The sequence below is a fragment of the Cinclus cinclus genome, chromosome 7 (assembly GCF_963662255.1).
Source record: "Cinclus cinclus chromosome 7, bCinCin1.1, whole genome shotgun sequence".
NCBI lineage: Eukaryota > Metazoa > Chordata > Aves > Passeriformes > Cinclidae > Cinclus > Cinclus cinclus.
The window spans coordinates 12352323-12370263 of NC_085052.1; the positions used below are offsets into that span (position 1 = coordinate 12352323).

At 43.6% G+C, this 17941-nt stretch overlaps 1 protein-coding gene across 1 annotated transcript in view; it reads left to right on the forward strand.

The window, feature by feature from the left end:
• Positions 1-17941, forward strand: part of NT5C2 (5'-nucleotidase, cytosolic II) — a 60236-nt gene that overhangs the window by 34192 nt on the left and 8103 nt on the right. Inside the window, exons 4-9 of the mRNA XM_062496273.1 lie at positions 12264-12381; positions 13777-13872; positions 15162-15253; positions 15445-15502; positions 16761-16854; positions 17865-17918. Of these exons, the coding sequence (XP_062352257.1) occupies positions 12264-12381; positions 13777-13872; positions 15162-15253; positions 15445-15502; positions 16761-16854; positions 17865-17918 (512 nt within the window). The remainder of the gene's footprint in view (positions 1-12263; positions 12382-13776; positions 13873-15161; positions 15254-15444; positions 15503-16760; positions 16855-17864; positions 17919-17941) is intronic.

The window sequence follows — 17941 nt, forward strand, 5'->3', positions numbered from 1 at the left end:
ATTCATCTCTGCTTGTTTATCCAGCCAGAAGATCAACAGTCACTAACAATTCTGGTCTGCCTGCCTTTTTTCACCAGAAATGTCAAAACTTCCTGTGCTTTGGTAAAGGAAAATGTTGCATGCAACCCAAAAGATGCACAGCCTTCTCCGTTTTGTGTTTACTGCTAAATGCAGAAAGTAAAATAAAAGCATGTCAGTGGAAGGTCTTCACTGTGACACTCATGTGAGCCTGAGGAGTTCAGTGGGTGACACCCATTGGAAATGCAGCAGAGAGAGATCGGTTTCACACAGCATTTTATTTGGCTGCTTCCTACTCAGTGTGAGCTACACTTAATTATTAGATCTGGATCCAAATAATGCAGGAGGCCTTGGCATTACCAGCTCTTGAATGGGACAGGCTGCACAAGGTGATGGATAGATGTCCCTTGACAGGAGCAGAGCTAAAGCAGTGGGGTTCCGAAAGTGGCTGTAATTTCACACTGGGCTGTTGGCAGATGGAGAGGGATAATAAGAATAACAAACTCAGTTGTGCTTGAAAAGATTCTCTGTGACTACTCTTCTTCTCCAAAAGTTACAGCCTCGTTGAAAGTTTTATCTTCCATCTCTGAAGTAGATAAGAGGTAATATCAGTAGACAGGATGCTTTCATTTGGAATGCTTTTCCTGTGCTTAATTCATTGCTGCTTCTGTGTTCTCCAGAAATTGATAATGAAATTATCAATGGCTGCTGAAAACGGTTTCAATAAAAAAGGAGGGGAAATGAAGCTTGAAAAATACTGGTTTTATTGTGTGCAAATGTGATTAATGCAACATAATCTGATTGGAATACAGCTTGTGTCCTGGAAACATTGCCAATTTAATGCCAAGGTTTGGTGCACTGCGAGGATCTTACTGCAGAATTGCTTATGCTTTCAGCTTGTAGCATTTCCCTTCTCATCACATGGGAAAAGATATGGGAAAGACAGCTTTAGTCTTTCCCAGCTCCATCCAAAGTGTGACACACATAAACAGGTTTTGCCCTTTCCTTAGGGAGGTGTTCGTGTCAAAGCCATCCTTGCAATTTGCAAGAGGAAAAATTTTCACACCCTCATCTTATTTTTAAAATGCTTTTCTTTACCTGTTGACTCTGGAAAAGATACACTCAGCCAGAAGGCAGAATTGGATTGTTGCTGTGTGTGATCTAGGAGAAAAGGTGACAGCAGAAGTGAGAACTGGTTCTTCAGTCCATCTACTATTTTTGCTGTAGCTGAGTCTATCAGGTTCCTGTGTTTCAGTTTGCACAACTGAGAAATGTGACTCATGAATTTGTACCTTGCATGAAAAAATTTCTGGATTGCACAAATGAAAAACTAATTATAAATGTGGGAGTTTTATACATGAAAGACTGAACTGAAAAACTACTGAGCTTGTAATGTAAACAACTACAGCTTATCTGAATGTCAGTTCATGTGCTGTTATTGTCTGTTTATTAGTGCTGAACTCTAATGCAAATGTTCTATCGAGGCTCTCCTGCTTAGGTTAAATATTTGCTTTTAGTTTCATTGTGATGTAAGGGCTACAGGCTTTGAGGCTCTCTTGGGGAGATATTAAGCAGTTTTGCTTCTTTCCCAGTTTGCTAGATAATACAGTTCTTTGTGGAAAAAGGAATTGGTAGATGTTCAGGAGAAGCCTTCCAGCTCTCCTAGCCAGGACCGGGAGATGCCCTGACTGTTGCACATCTGCTGTCTGCCTTTTCACATTTGCACATTGCCAGCTTGACAGGTGCAGATTTTGCAGATTTCAGAGGCTGGTTTAGCCATTGGTGTTTTAAAGCTAAAGGCAGATGGAGAAGCCAAATTGTTCCAAGTATGCTTTGAGCTGGATGTCTTTCCAAATACCAGTGCAGTGGTTATTGTCCCTGCTCTCTTTGTGTTGCTGCTCTTCAGAGCCTGACCATTTAAAGCTGTGTAATGAGCAAATGAGGTCTGGAGCTGTGGGTTCTCACATGCTGGCGTTGGGAATGAGGCGTGGAGAAAGCATGTGTTGCTTGCTCTGTCCCAGTAAATCACTGACTGACAAACTGCGAATCTGCTGTCCGTGGATTCTTGAAGAATCAGAGTGATAAACAGAAGCTGCCGAAAGAATGAGTCTTCACAGTGTAAGGAAAGTTCCAAAAGCTGCTATATTCTGTTTTCTTGCTCTTAAAAACATGATGATAACACCAAGCTGGGTCAGCAGGCTGTTAGTACGCCAAGGCGAGCTCTAGTCTCGACAGAAGATGAAAATAGGGAGGCATTTTTCAATCTAATCGACCCCCTTATCTAGTAATCTTAATACCACAACAGAAGCACTATTAAGTTGCAAATACCCTTGTGATGACTCAAACAGCTTACTCTGTAGGAGGAACCAAAGCTGGGAGTACAGAAGGCTTTAACTCTGAGATCACATGTGTGCCATTGCTTTGTGAATGCCTTATTTTAGCAGTACAGAAGATCTTCTGTATGTGGCTTCTTGCCAGCATGGGCACTTGTACTGCATCTAAGCCCAGGTGCACACTATTAAACAAATGTGTAGCCTTGGAGGCTCACTCTCTTCAGTGAATATGGAGAAAAATAAGAAGCTGGATCTGTTTGGACACTGATAAGCCTGAAAATTGCCTTAGATGTATTGCATTAATGACTACTAGGACTTTAAGTAATTTGTTTCTTATTTCTAGATGCTAGCAAATTATGTTTGGACCTGAAGCCCAAGCAACTATTTCTTCCCTGTTCGTAAGTCTTTATTGAAGAACTAAGCCCATATTTTGGCACAGTAGTTTGTTTCCATGGAAATGCAGGGATATTTCCAATATGGGATTATAACTCACAGTGGGCTGTGTCTGAGAGAGGTAAATTGTGAAGGCCATTTGTTAAGCATGAAAAGCATTCTCTTGTGTTAGGGAAACTGTAAAAAATTCCTGTGAAAGAGCAGGTGGCTCTGTAGTAATTTTTAAAATATTAATCCAGTGCAAAGGAAGGTTATACCAACTACTGACAAACTGAAGCTTCCTTGAAATGCAGAGTCTGAGTTGCTTCTCTCAACATGCACAATGTGACCTCAGTGCTGCTGTTCTTACCTCAAGCCATTCATTTTTATTCAGCAGAAGAAATCTTTCCAACACTAAGCTCTGCTCTGCCAGCCTCTGAGGCATATTCAAACAACCCAAATCTTTGTTACATCGAAGGCAAACAAAGTGCAGCAGCAGAGAGCTAAAAATATCTGGAATTTACCAATGAGAGCATTAATAAGTCTACTTTGGGAAGAGTTAAAGCTGATGATACTTGACAACACTTGTTTTTGATACAAGTAGAAATACAGCACTAGGAACAACCTGAAGTGTAGACCCAGCAATTCACAGCCAGGCTGCACATACAGTGCTGTGTCAGTCCTTGAAGCAACAACAAATTCTGTCTTCACACACCCTGTTAGCATGCACAGCAGGAGAAGGGGAGCTGATACAGTTCCAGGTTAGAGGTTTTAGAGCTGAAAGCTGTGTTGTGCACTTGGGGATGCTAGCAGGAGCATTAGAAGTAAGGAATTTTCCACTGCTCTTAGGCTGCAGTGGGTGCGTCACTGCTTCATGGGCTCTGCTGTGGCTGGGGACTGCAGAGCCCTGCTGCTGCTCTGCAGGGGAGCTCTGGTTTCCACCCAGAGCCCCCTGTTTTGGGTCTTCAGAAAAGGGTGCTGTGGAGCCACTGAAGCTCACATCTGAAAGATTCAACCCTCTGATGATTAGTGACCCTTGCCTTAGTTTCTGTTATCAGATTTACTGTCAAAAACATCTGTGGGCACAAAGGCGCTCTGCAAGATCTGGCTGCTCACGAAGGGCAGAGCAACTTGTGTGTTAAGCATACAAAACTATTCTGGGATGCACCTGGATGTTTTGTCAAGGTATTTTTTGCTGATCACTACAAATACATAATTTTTAGTGAAATAGAAAAGGGACATTAAATATTATGCTTTAAAGCTAGGCTTTGTCTTACTGCACAGGTCACTTTCTGTGTTTGAAAAGGTTTCTATGGGTAAGTGAAAATTATACTCAATATGGCAGCAGTTTCTTCTCATTTGGACTGAAAAATTAAAAATTCAAATAAACAAACCAGTGTTACTACCCATTTTGTTTGGTATTATGGAAAGTCAATTTAAATATAGGCTAAAATGCTGCAATTCTGCTTTCCATAGTACCGTACATTTTAATTTATGGTTTAGTGCTTAAAGTCAAACCCCAGGAGTCAAGAGGACTGGGGTCTGTTCCTAATTGGTTTTCAACTGAATTTGACTGTAGACAAATCCTTTATGGTCACAGTTCAGCTGAGTTCATAAATAAATGTCAAGTCAGAAGTTCACCACGTTCCTAACTGAAAACATATGAGTTGTCCCATGGGTTTCATTTGGGATTTCTTGTGGTTGCAAACAGGCACGTTTCCACTTTGTCAGTTTGTTTACTGAGCTCCCAGGCCAGCACAGCACAGAGGTACTCAACTCCATTGCCTGCACACGTGTTTATGTGGGCAGAGATGACCCAACCACTGCTGGACACAGCAGAGCTTTAAATAGGAGTGTTTTTCCCTTCATGTCCATTGAAGATACTGTGAAGTGAAATGCCTTCAGTGGCTGTGGCAGGAGTTGGAGGTAACACTTGATGTGCCATTGGAAAGAGAGATGCAAGGCCGAGGGATCTGGAGGTCTGTGCTTATCCCCCATTCCTGGGGTTGCCAAGCCAGCTGAGTGTGTCTACAGAGGGTCTCACAGTACAGGTACTTCTGCAGGGTTTCTAGTTGTCATGGGAAAGAAAATCCTCAGCCTTATTTCCAGTGCAAAGTGACAGCACCCTGCCAGGCTGTGCAAGCCAAGCGTGAGTCTGGACTCTCATCAGAGCTGAGCAGTCTGATTGCACTGTCAGAACTAAGGGTAGTTAACACCCAGGTGTGAAACTTAAACATTTCAGATTCCTTCCTGTGTAAGTAAGTAATGCAGGTCAGGTGATCAGAAGTGCCAGGGGATGAGATGAGTTTGAGCAGTTTGTGTGAAATAGCCAGTGGTGGTGTGGAGGGGTGACTGTCACAGACACAGTGTAGTGGACACTAAGTGCCTGGCTTTGGAGCCATGTGCAGAGGCAGAATGGAGAGCTCTGGGGTTAGCTCTATCCTGTTCTGGGACACTAAGATCTCATTTGATAGACATTGTTGAGGCAGGGTTGCATAGATAATCATATTGTTACAGGGAATGGGTTTGTAAAAGGGGATCTCAGTCCTCAAGGCTTCAACTAAGCAGTAGTTGTCAGTACAACACTGATATAAATCTATTCCTAATACATACTTGCATACTTGGCAAACCAAACCCACTACACGTTACTTAATTGTGGTGCAATTCAGAGCAACATTTTGATTGTTCTCTTTAAGTTAGGTTTGTATAATTTCAGAAATGTATTTGTACAAGCCCAGTTATGCATGCCGTGCCTGAGACATGTAACTCTGGATACCAGCTCTCCATCTTGCCCCTGTATGTCCCTAACTGCCTGATTTGCATGCCTTACTCACTGGAGAATAAGCAGCAACTGAAAAAACCTGTTTTTAGTTATTTTTCTTTCAATTCTTCAAGACTTAACACAAAGTAGTTGGGCTGCATTTCCTGTGCTTCAGAGAAAAGGCAAAACCCTATGCATTATCTGTGTACATATTAGCTTATCTGTCTTTGTGTGACCTCTGGAGAACCCAGAGAGTGGGTAACATTTCTGAAGATTGAGTATTTGTTAAAGCTTTTTGCGACCCTTTTGGAGGAGGTCATAACCTCTAGTTTAATAAATACTGATCTTATCTGGGTACCTGAAAGTCAACAGCACAGACAGTGCTCTCAGCACCTGCCTGGGGAAAGAGGGGAGACAGTGTGTGCCCAAGGGATCAGAGCAGGGATGCACCACCTGCAGGAAGCAGCTGCTCCCTTGAAGTGCTCTGACAGTGTGGGTTTGTTTCGCGGGGCATCACAAGCACTTTTCCCTGGGCTGTTCTTTCCTTCCGGCTGCGAGGAAATGCAGGTGAGGAACTGGCAGATGGAAGGGATGAAACTCCTTCAGGAGGTGATAGGGTGTCATAAGAGAGCAACAGATGGGGAAAAAACAGAGGCAGGCACAAATGATACTCGAGGTCATCATGTAGTGGTCCTGGCTCTGCCTCTCTGCCTGGAGGAGCTGCTCTCCCTGCAGGCTTTTGTTGCAACAACCTCCTGAGCTTGTTTTTCCCCTCCTAAGTGAAGGTTCTGGTGAAGGGGAGCTGCTTTCCCAAAGCTGCCTTGGTGGTATGGGAAATCAGTATGTTGTCACTGTTCCAAATTCAGGGATTTTACCAGCACCAAATCCATAGTGATTGGAAATAAAATGGCAGGCAGGACTGCTTGCAGGTGTGCAGTTTGAGACAGAAAATACATCTCACAAATGGGAGATGACTGAAGCAATGCAGAAAGGGGTCATTATTTTAACTTCAGCTCCTGCTTCTCTCCCAAGATCCATGAGTAGCCTGCAAGAAATGTTGGCAAGCCCTGGAACAAACCATGTTACATCTTGAATGAGAAGCTTCCCTGCCTGAATTTGTGTGTGTAGGAGAAACAAGGGGAAGATATGGGCAGCCCCTAAAGGGCTTTCTCCTCCCCACAGCTTAAGCTGAGCCATCACATGCACTTCAGCCTTCTCCAGCTATTCATTTTGAAACAAAACAGTCTTTAAACGTTTATTTTCAGAGAAGCCTTCCAGGAGGTCTGCATACTTCTGTGAGTCATTTTTGCAACATCATTCCAACCAGTTCAGCTTTGTATTTAGTGCAAATTTGATCTCAAAGATAATTCTTGATTACATTGTGCATACCTGTAAGTTGCAAAATATCTCTGGTGTTCTCCCTGTGTGTGCTTGCCAGTGGGAGCACTGCAGTGCAGCTCCGCGTGCAGGTTTGGTGCTGGTTTATCCTGCAGTGCTTTGCCCGCGAAAGCCCAAGTAAAAGCGTGTCCAAATGTACATTTAAATGCAGACATGCACCACAGAGTGACCCGGTGTGCGAGGCTCTAGCTGGGAGCACCTTCAAGGTGTAGGGCAAAATTCTCTTCTCAGGTTCCCAGAGTAGCTCCTGACTCAGTCTCCCAAGTCTCCTGCATTGACATGTGCAGGCATTGTATGGTGTGAGAGGGAGTGTCCTGAAAGGAGTAATTTGCTGCTGACTGAGGAATGGACAATAACAGCAAAGCCCCAAAAAGAGCACAAGACCTTCTCTTGAATCAGTTGCTCTGTGTCTGAGAGAAACATGAAGTATTTGTATCACTTGGGCCATGTGCTTGTAGCCTCTTTCTCCTAATTATCCCTGTGCTGATGATGTAAAACTGCTTTGTGGATATGAGGACAGAATTTTGCCTGCAGATGCACAATTACCAACTGTGCCTCTTCTATAAATCAGTTGTAAGTGTATTTGGAATAACTGCCAGGCCAGCTTCTGAGCTTGCCAGAGGACAGAGCTCCAGCAGACACAGTCCCACATGGCACAGAGCTGTTGCAGTTTTAAAATCAGTCTGATTTTTTTCTTTAACAGGGGAACCCAGTGTAACTCCGTCAAGCCTGGAGTGACACTCTGAATCTGCATCTGCCTCATGTGAGTTAAAATCCTGGCAGCAGCATTTTGCATAAGCTGGAGCCTCTGTAGAGAGCTTTTTTTTTTCTTTTTCTTTATTTTTTTTTCCTTTTCAGGAAGGCTATAAAATTGTAACTGTATGTGTCTTGGCAGCAAAGGTAAACACAACCACACAAATGCATGAGAATTGCATACCTTACTGCACAACCCCTGCTCATTCCAGATCAGCTTCCCTCCTAGCACGTCCTGTGTCAGTCAGGGATGCCTGCACTCATCACAGACCTGAAGGCTTGCAGTGTTCACTCTGGGGTACTGCTTTTTACCTTTTAATGGTGTATTGATAAACCAAGTAATGGTATTAAGAGGAAGCTGGAATACTGTCAGCTGGCTTCTGTTTTTTATAAACCTTCAGTTGTTTTCTTTCCACCCTGGTTGCATAATCCATGAGCACCGAGTGCTGATTGCCCTGTGCTGCTGAAGCATTTATTTGCCTGTGTTGGAACAGTACTATTAAAATAGCAATTCCTCTGGAGCTGGAGACTTGGCTTTGTGGCAGAGACGTGGCCATCAAGCAGTAAGGAAAAGAAATCAGAACAAGTTGTAGCACGTGCTTTGGTTTTACTGTCATCTCGTGTGTGTTGGGCAAGGACGGTGTGAAAATGTGTTTGTGGCTCTGCCTCCTCCCCTGTCACAGAGCTGGGAATGCTCAAAGACTGGGCCCTTCTCAGCTGGGTGAAAGAGCTGGGCACAGGATGCTGCATGACAAATGGCAGAATTCATGACATTGCCATGACACACAAACTATCTCCATCAGAGGTACCAGGATTCAGCAGCCAGGTCTGAAGGAGGGGATATTCCAGCAAAGTTTAAAACCATGTTTTCATCTTACAGCTTCAGAAAAAAAGTATTGATCTGTCCTCTCTACTCTGTTTCCTCACGGCTGCCTGAAGACATGAGAGAGAACAACCAGTCCCGAGTACACTATTGAGATAATGGAGTAACACCTGTAACTGCGGCATCTTTCCCAAATGTGCTGCCATACTTGCAGCGATGTTGGCCTCTCCATTCTTGATCTGAGGAGGTGGATTGTTTGTTTGCCCAGAGGAAGCTCCAGTTCCTCAGATAGGCTTAGGAGAAATGTCAGGGGACTGTGGTTCCAGTTGATGCAGCCAGTGCTGCAGTGTAGGGTCCTGTCAGGGTGGGCTCAGGGAGCTCTCATTCCCAGCTGTGTGTCTAGTTAAAGCAAAGTTTATCTGGAACTGTAAGTATGCTGGTAACTAGAGAACATTTATTGTCCCTTTCACCAGTCCAGTTTCCTGTGTCTCTGTTTAGTTCATGTGTCAAAGAGAAGGCTCCCATTTTCCAGATATTGTATAGTAGTAGAAAAATAGAGATGGGATCTGAGACATGAATGAGCTAATAGTTTAGTTTTATTCAAAGAGACATAAAGGAAGCAAAATCTAGGGCTGAGAGAAGTAAGAAGAATAACTGTCCCCCCTAAAGAAACATTTAGATTAATCCTAATTAATGTATTGCCTCATCAGAGACTTGAGATGATGAAGGCTGAGGTTGATACCTCTTCTTCAGCCTTTTTCCTAATGGTCCTTCAGCTTGTTTTCTTAGAGAGTTGAAAGGAGGTCTGTGGTGATTTCCTAAGAGGGAGAGGCAAATACAAAAGGAAACAATTTGTGTGAGGGTATTTTGTGAGCAGCTGACCTTGTGTCCCACACAGCTGTTCCCTGGTGGAGAGTTAAAAAGATACAGATTGCTCATCAGAAAACCCTACAATTTCCCTGGAAAGGCTCTGCTGGAGCTGTTGATGAACAATCTCTGCTTGTCCCGAGGCGATGCCAGTGTGCTCCTGCCCAGGTTCCTGTCTGGGCAGCATCACCATGGTTGGTGAGTTCAGAAAGACCAGGGTTTACTCGGAGAAAAGTTTTGTTTGGAAGTGATGTATTATAGATTAAGTTGGTAGCAGGGTCAATTTCCCAGGAGGCTAAGAAGGAGGAGTGCAGCAGCTTCATGGACAGAGGGGGGGATTGGAGTCTGTTTCTCATAAAGGGGAGCCTTGCAGAGCTTTCACATTCTGAGAACATGTGCAGGTGTACTTATAGGACTTTTCCCTGGGAAGTGCCTTTACTGTCCTAAATCAGAGGAATTCCTTGTTCCAGATGATGCTCTGGTGTCACTCTCACAATTACGTTCATCACCTAACTGCCTATTGCTCCCTCCAACTCTAGCTCACTCCCCAGAATTGCCTTGTCAGTCACTGCTTTCTTCATTAGCTGTACTTTTTGATTGCTTATTCCTATCTATAGCTTAATCAATCCTTCCTTTTCTAAAGGATAGAAAAGACTACGTGCATTGAATGTTGTTGCCATGTTGTTGATGTTTGCCACTGGTATAATATTGCTTGGTGATTTGGATAACTGCTTTACTGATTTTAGTTATCTGTTTAAGACCATTACAGGTTTGCTTATTATATTTTTAATGCTGTTAGTCTAATGGGGAAAATTAATTCTTGGGATTCTGGTGCTTTTTAGGTTTTTAAGAGGAACAGAAGCCCTCTGTCACGGGTACTGTGATCTCAGTCTTTTGACAGTCTTGTTTCATCTAAAATCCTTGCCTTTTAATTTTTTAAATTTTTTTTAGTATTTTATATATTTTCTTTCGTCTCTCAGATTAAACTTCTGTATCCCACAGTGTATATATATGCTGGTGATTACTGGGCAGTGTAGACAATGATTATTAATATATATAACATTAGGCCCACAAATGTGTTAGATTTCTCTCAAGAAAAGCAGTCTGTCCTCTAATGAGTTTACTGTGTAACTTGGCACATTTTCAGCTAAATTTGAAATATTCAAGTATTGGAGGCAGTTGGACCCATTGAACCCATGGTAACCCTCATTGCAGTCAAGGGTTGTATTTATTTATCTTAGCACCAGTTTAAGGCAGCAACATTATGGTGTCTCACTCCTAAGGGGAAGGGAGCACCTGGGATTTGTAGGTGCTTATGGTTGAAAGGAACAACAAAAGTCAGAGGGTCCACAGAAGCTTACAAAGTTTTATCAGTAAATTGCACTTGGCATGAAAATTGGTATGTTAATCCCTGACCTTCTAGTATAAGCACACAGCAGTGGGGTTTGGATAAAGGGGCAGGGTAAAAGGGAAGAGGGAAAGAGATGAATTAAAGAGGGGAAGATAGAGAAAAAGGAAGAAAGAAAAAGAGATCAGCAGTCCTGGCAACAGCACTGATGGCATGTCCAGTGTCCTGGGGCACACACACACACACCTGGGCTTTGTGGGGTTATCTTCTCATAGATGACTTTTCCTCACCTTGAAAACAGGGCTCTTGCTTTCTATGGAAATTAGTTATCATGTGCACTCCATTCTTTCAGACCTTTCAGGAAATGGATCAGAGGGTCTTGGGTGATCCTTGATCTCCCCCATACAGTCCATGCCCACTTCTCAACCTCATTCCTGCACTTGAGCTGTGCTGTGCTTATCTCTGGGAGCCAGAACAAGGACATTTGCCCCAGAAAAGTGCTGCCCTTACCTCCACATAGCCCCCTTCTCCAGCCACATCTTGTTCTTTCTCACAACATGTTATTACCACAATCCCTGGCTATTATTGCCAACAATCCTTGGTCAGCTTCAGGACTGTCCAGCTGTCTCAGTGTTTGAAACATGCACATTAGCCCCTTATCTTCTGGGCTTCTGCAGACATGCAGTGAGCATAAACACGCTGCCAGAGAAACCCTGTGATTTCCATCTGTCCTGATTGCCTTTTAGATGTAATTTAATGATGTGATTAAACAGTAACATTTTCAGTACATGGGAAGGTCATTTGCAGGAAGAAGAGAGGCCACATGGTAGGAATGACTTAGTTGAACAAGTCCATTCCTTTTGCATGGAGCAAAGGGAAGGTGTGTGTCCCAGATGAGCAGCTCCTCTGACATGTGAGAGCAGTGAGCTTGCTTAAAAAAGTAGCATTTTGATGTACAAGGGTAATAAGGAACAGATTTTTTGCAGTACCATATGGTGTTATTAACAAACAAATCATATGTTAACTTGACAGCTCTACCTTCATGCTAACTTAGTCTGCAGCAAACATTAATTCCCTTGAGATGAAATCTGGAGCAATACTAAACTTTGGGATTGTATCCAGAGCAGTAACAGTAGCACAGAAGAGAAGAATTTAAGGCTTTCTAACCTCGAATACATGTGCTCCCACAATTTATTGGTTTCTTTATTGGCTTTGCAAAAACATAGCAAACCAAAACCCTGTTGGAGCAGATGGAACAGGGAGTGTTCATGCATCTGCCGAACAGGACTGCAGAGAGAGGAGCTGCTGTTTGAAATACATTTTTCCTGATGTAGAGAGCTTTGATAAACTGAGGGATATTTCATCTGGTGCACTCTGCTGCTGAAATTCAAACTGCAGCTCTGCTTCACTTCAGCCCTGTGGCAGGAGCTAATTCCACCCTGCTCTGGGCTCGGGGACCCCAGGCATCCAAGGAGAGAATGGTATGTGGAGGAGGGAGGAGGGAGAATGGGTACATTACTTTTAATTGCCTTCTTGTTTAACCCCCTAGCTGTTTTCAAATTTTCTAACTGAAATCTCATCTTGGTACAGTGTATAAATCCCCTGAATACGAATCTCTTGGATTTGACCTGACCGTAGAAAGATTAGTTTCCATTGGATACCCTCATGAGCTGCTCAATTTTGTGTATGATCCTGCATTCCCTACCAGGTAAATGACTAACAGATACCGACCCTGCCTGCTCGAGGCCTCCAATATTTGTTCTGTGAAGTTCACAGGTGACATGTGAGGCCAGGTTTTGAGTTGTGGATGTGAAGCCTAAAGATCATGGGGAAGGGAGAAGACTAATGCAGTACGTGGGGGACCTTTGCATACATGAACCCTTGACAGCAAAAAGGGAGTGTGCAATAAAAGAACCCTACTGAAAACATGGTCCAAAAATAGCCCTTCAAAGCAAAGACAGCAGAGACACAATTGGATTGGGAGTGAAATCAAAATCAGGGGGAGAAGGAGCCATTACTGTCCAAGAGGCTGCTGGGATGTCTCAGAACATTTTTCTTTGATGATTTTAATTAGCAGTGTTGTGGTGCATAAGACATCCTGAAAATTAAGCTGACAGTAAACAATAATAGAAGTGGGACCAATCCAATTTTCTTGTCAAGATGCATCAAATGTCAAAAGCATTTGATTTAGTAACTTACTGATTTTATAACTTCACACTAAGTTAATGGTGCAAAATTACTAAATTCCTATTTTTTTATTTTGGTGGAAATGATGAAAAGGGTATTGTTTGTTTTGAACAAAACTTTTGATCTAACTCTTGCACCTTCAAGTTCTTTCCACTTGTGCCTTTGCTGGATTTTGCTTCTTTGGCTTCTTTGGAATTTCTTTACAAAAGACTGGACCAGAGGGACTATCGGTTTGTTCCAGTTTCAGTCTGGCACCCTCCTTCCTTCCCTCCTCTCAGCGTGTTTTACACCAAGAGTTGCTGCTGGCTGTGCCTTTGCTGGTAACAAGGCATAGCCCCTCACAAACCTGTGACGAGAGCTCAGTTAAATCCACTACCTTCATCCCAGGAGGGGACAGAAGGGATGTCTCTGTGGGAAGGCTGTGTTCTCCAGATGCAAGCTGCTAGATAAATGAGACAGAATTCTGTCAGAGTCAGAATTGGGCATGTCCAAAGTATTGTGCCATGGTCACACACCCCATCTGGCTTTGTCTGTGACAGAGCCATGAAAAAGCAGAGAGAAGTTCCTTTATCACACCACACTGTTCCCTGCAGCCCCACAGGTGCCAGGGTTTGTGACCCTGTGGAAGAGCCCACAGCTCACTGGTGGATGCACAGCTGAGCTTCTCAGGTTAAACACTTTTGGGGCCATGGGAAGTAGGTCAGGTATCTCTCCTGCCTGGCTGTGCTGGGCTCTGGTTGCTCACCTGCTGCCAGTAAAAGGGACAGTAGGGACCCCATCTGCATCATAACAGCAGCTCTGTTCTGATGCCCCATGCCAAGTGAGCAAAACTGTTCTAGAGCTGTTCTAGCTGCTGTTAAAAATGGTCACCCCTTATTGCACTTGCCTTTCACATCCTAAATTGCTTTCTTAACAGAGGCCTGGTGTTTGACACCCACTATGGAAACCTGCTGAAAGTTGATGCCTATGGGAACCTCCTAGTATGTGCACATGGCTTTAATTTCCTCAGAGGGTGAGTGCAGACTCTAGGCTCTTCTTTTTCATGTAATACACTCTATTGTTTCAATGATCCCTAGGGCACCCATTGTATATGGAGTCACATGGACTCTGCTAACAGCAGAAGCTGTGTTGCTGTTCCTACAGCTCCAGGATTAGCTGTGGATGAATTGAGGGTCTCAGGTACAGCAACAGCCCAGATGTTTACAAGGGAAGGGGCTGTGCTAGGATTAGAGGAACCGTGTGCTGTGGAGAAGAGCTGATGGGATCTTCCAAGGGCTGTTCACCTGTCCTGCCACAGTTTAACATCAGCAGGTTGTCAGTCAAGACAAAGCCATTGCATGTGGACCTGTGCCCCATGAGACTGTCAGCTCCACAGCCATTGCTAAGAAAGTGTGAGGGCATGAGCTGGCTTGAGGTAGGAACAATCTTGCTCTACCCCTTTGTGTTTCTGACCTTTGAGGGTGTCAGAACTGAGCACTGCATGCCACTTCCTGCAGCCTTCCCTGGCTGCTTGTGTTTCTTGTCCTGGAGAAGGTGCCTTAGGAAGCAGAAGTGTCTGCAGTGCCATGTTCCTGATGTGTCCCAGCAAATCCTCCCTTCCACATTGCTGCTGCAAGGGCATATGAATGGAAGGCAAAGCAAGCTCAGGGGCACCAGGGTGACAAACCTTGTCATTGCCTCTAAGTCTTTGCATCAGGACTCCAAAATTTAGAAAAAAGCCCTTAAATGTGCACTTAACGTTCCTCTTTGAGCCTAAAATGATCTTTAGTAGCTCCAGAAATAAAGGAGACCAGAATAATGATATGAGTTCAGTCATTACCACCCTGCTGATGAGTAACCCGGAGCAATCCTCCAGCAGAGCCCTGCATGCCCCTGGCTGAGATCTGCTGGGAGAGTGGAAAGCAACACATGGAAAGTGGGGGAGAGTTTAAGATAAGCAGACAGTGAAAGCGCAGATGATTTAAAGCATCCTCCTAGCTGTCAGCATGGGGCTTAAGGTCGAGCTGTAGGACTCTGGACCACTCTCTGGACCACCACTGTCCCTGTGTGGGCTCTGCTCAGTTTGCTGGCTCAGCAACGAGGGCTTTGCCCTGGCTCTGCTGGAGTCAGTGCAGCCCAGGGAAGACCTCTGGATGCACTTCTGCTCTTGTGCCAGCAGTGCATGTGGGGAGGCTGGGTGTTGATTAAAGCACAGCAGATTTTGGTTAGAGGACCCTCCTACAGCTCCGTTTTGCAAGTCAGCACATTTTATCTTCCATTATGTTTTGTGATTTCATTCTTCTCCACTTTATTTTTTCTCAGGCCTGAAACACGGGAGCAATATCCAAATAAATTTATCCAGAGGGATGACACAGATAGGTTTTACATTTTGAACACATTATTCAATCTACCAGGTGAGTCTATTGTGAGCCAACACAGGCCTCTTTCTGTGCCTTTTAAGCCGGTAAAACTTTGCTGATGCCATGCTCTGCTTTTCTGTTTGGGTTTTTTTAACATGCATTTTCTTCCTTTGGGCACAAGGTCTAAAGTTAGCTGGCTGTATGATGTTATCCTTGTCTTAAAATCTCACTCTTTTTTCTTGCAGAGACCTACCTGTTGGCTTGCCTGGTGGATTTCTTTACCAACTGTGACCGGTACACGAGGTTCGTATTCCCTCCACTTTGAGATGGTGATGGAACAGTAAGATTGTTGGGTTTTTTTTTTTTGTTTTTTTTACAAGAGCAGTACAGCACAGATGGAGCTGCTCTTAGTATCAGCGGAAGCCCCTCAAGTGGTTTTGGTGGGCCTCCTATAATTTTGTGGTGCTAAGTTGATCTGTGTGTGCAGCAGAGGCTGGAGGTTTCCTTCACAGGGTACATCAGTACCAAATCCTGACTGACATTGGTATTTGGGGCAGCTTCTAGGACTGTACACTTTTTACAGGGTGATTACAGGCACCATTCAGTTCATTTTGGACCTGTGTCCATTGGAGCCATGTCTGAACTGGTAACTGAACGGCTGAATTTCCTCAGCCCGTTACCACAAGTGCTTCATGTTGTAATAAAGGACATTGCACACTTAGAGGTGAAGTGCTCAGTGTGGTATAAAAGGCTGTTTGTGCATCATGAGCATTTACCTTGCTTTCAAAAACATATAAGCATGAAAACAAGCTGTGGTTTGAACTGGTAAATGTGATGCTGCTGTGCTTTTCATCACCTCATGTGATGGGTCATCTTTGCATATATGTGAGTGGAAGGCAAAGGTTTAATGTGATTTCACGTGGGAGCAGAGGAACTGTTTATGCTGGCAATCCATCAGGTGAAGTACCTTTTCTCAGGAGAGGCATGATGATTGCTGTCATAATAAATACAGCTCTGTGTAATCCTTCTTGATTTCTTCCATTGTAAACTGTCATGTTGTCTCAAAGATACCTCCAGAGTATCTTGTAATTTCTGATGTTAATTCTAAGCGTTCAACACAGAAGAAGTTCCTCCTCTCAGCAGCACTGCATTTAGTTGATTTCCATTACACTCCGTTCTTGAGTGCTGGAAAGAGGGAGAAAGAGCACCACTCTGTTTATTCCCTCAGTACCATTAATCTTCTGTTAAATGCTGCAAATGGCATTTTTGCAATTGTCTGCAGTCTTTTAGTCTTGTACTGTGGGTGAGAAGTAAGTGTTTCAGTCATAGAAAGCTGTGGTGCTGCTGTGGAGCCACAGATATTCCTAGGCAGCACACAGCTCCTGTTAAACTGTGGTTGTAGCCTTCTTTCAAGTCTGAGCTGCAGTTAAGTAGCAGATAAGAATCCATGATGGTAAGATGAAAACACAAGCTGCAAACAGCGTTTTGAACTGTCTCACTCCTTGGTGGTTTCTTACCTGCTGTGACTGGCTGCTAGAACCTCTCTTCTGTCTCCTCACAGCTGTGAAACAGGGTTTAAGGATGGAGATCTCTTCATGTCCTTCAGGAGTATGTTCCAGGATGTCAGAGATGCTGTTGACTGGGTTCATTACAAGGTGACTGCAAGAACTCCGTGGGATGTGTGTGGTTGTAACTGGGTTGCAGGGGCTGGTTTGTAATTCGGAGTTTAGTTTTCTCTCTGCTCTGGGCAAGGACCCTGCTTTGCCGCCTAGTGAGCAAATAATAGATTGCAGTTGTGTGGGAGCAAGTGAAGATCTCAACTGCCCTCCTAGTATGGGAACATATCTGGCTTGGCTTCCTATTCTTTTTTATTGTGCTCAGATTTCATTTTGTACTGTAATTCAAGGGTTTTAGAGCATGATGCCACGAGGGTATTTGCACTTCAAGTCCACAACTTTTACATTGTCCTAATTATTAAAGCAGTATTCTACTGCAAGTTGTTTACATTGGCACTATCCTATGTTGTCTAAAAAGTACTGGCATTAAAGAGAAAAATAGATCAGCTGTTCTCTAATTAGAGAGAAGCATTTAATCTTCTGCATACACTTGTGTACAAATTTACAATATAGTTGTGTGAGCATTAACATACGGTTTAAGACCTGATTTTTTTGTTCTCCTTCATTCAAGCAGTCTGTTGGGTGGGATGGAGAACCATCACAGGAGAACTCTGCTCACAGTTGTTCTTGTGGTGGTTCTTTTACCCATGCAGAAGTCAGGAATCTATTTTTCTTTCCTTATGCAGTGTTGAGTGATACATGTTGGAGTTGGCTTTTGACTAAAGCATTATGGTCAGTGTTGGAGACAGGTCATTAACTGTCTTGTTTGGTATGGCAAATCTATTTTTTGTTTGTTTCTATTGTATTCCCTTCTGAAAGGGTTAAAATGCTGTTGAAGTGGATTATTTACCATGGTGAGGGAATCGATGGATCACAGAGTTTGTGATGGTCCCTGCTACTCAAAGCCTCTCATCTCTAGAGTCACTGGTTCAGATTCGCCCTGGTTTGTACTTTCACAGCATTTTAAAGTGTGAAAGTTGGCATTACTTTGTTGTCTCTTACATCATAAGTTTCCATGACCTCACTGGGTTCTGTTGTTTCTATTTCAGGGATCTCTTAAGGAAAAGACCCTTGAGAATCTGGAGAAGTATGTGGTGAAAGATGTAAGTGTGAAGTTACTTTACTT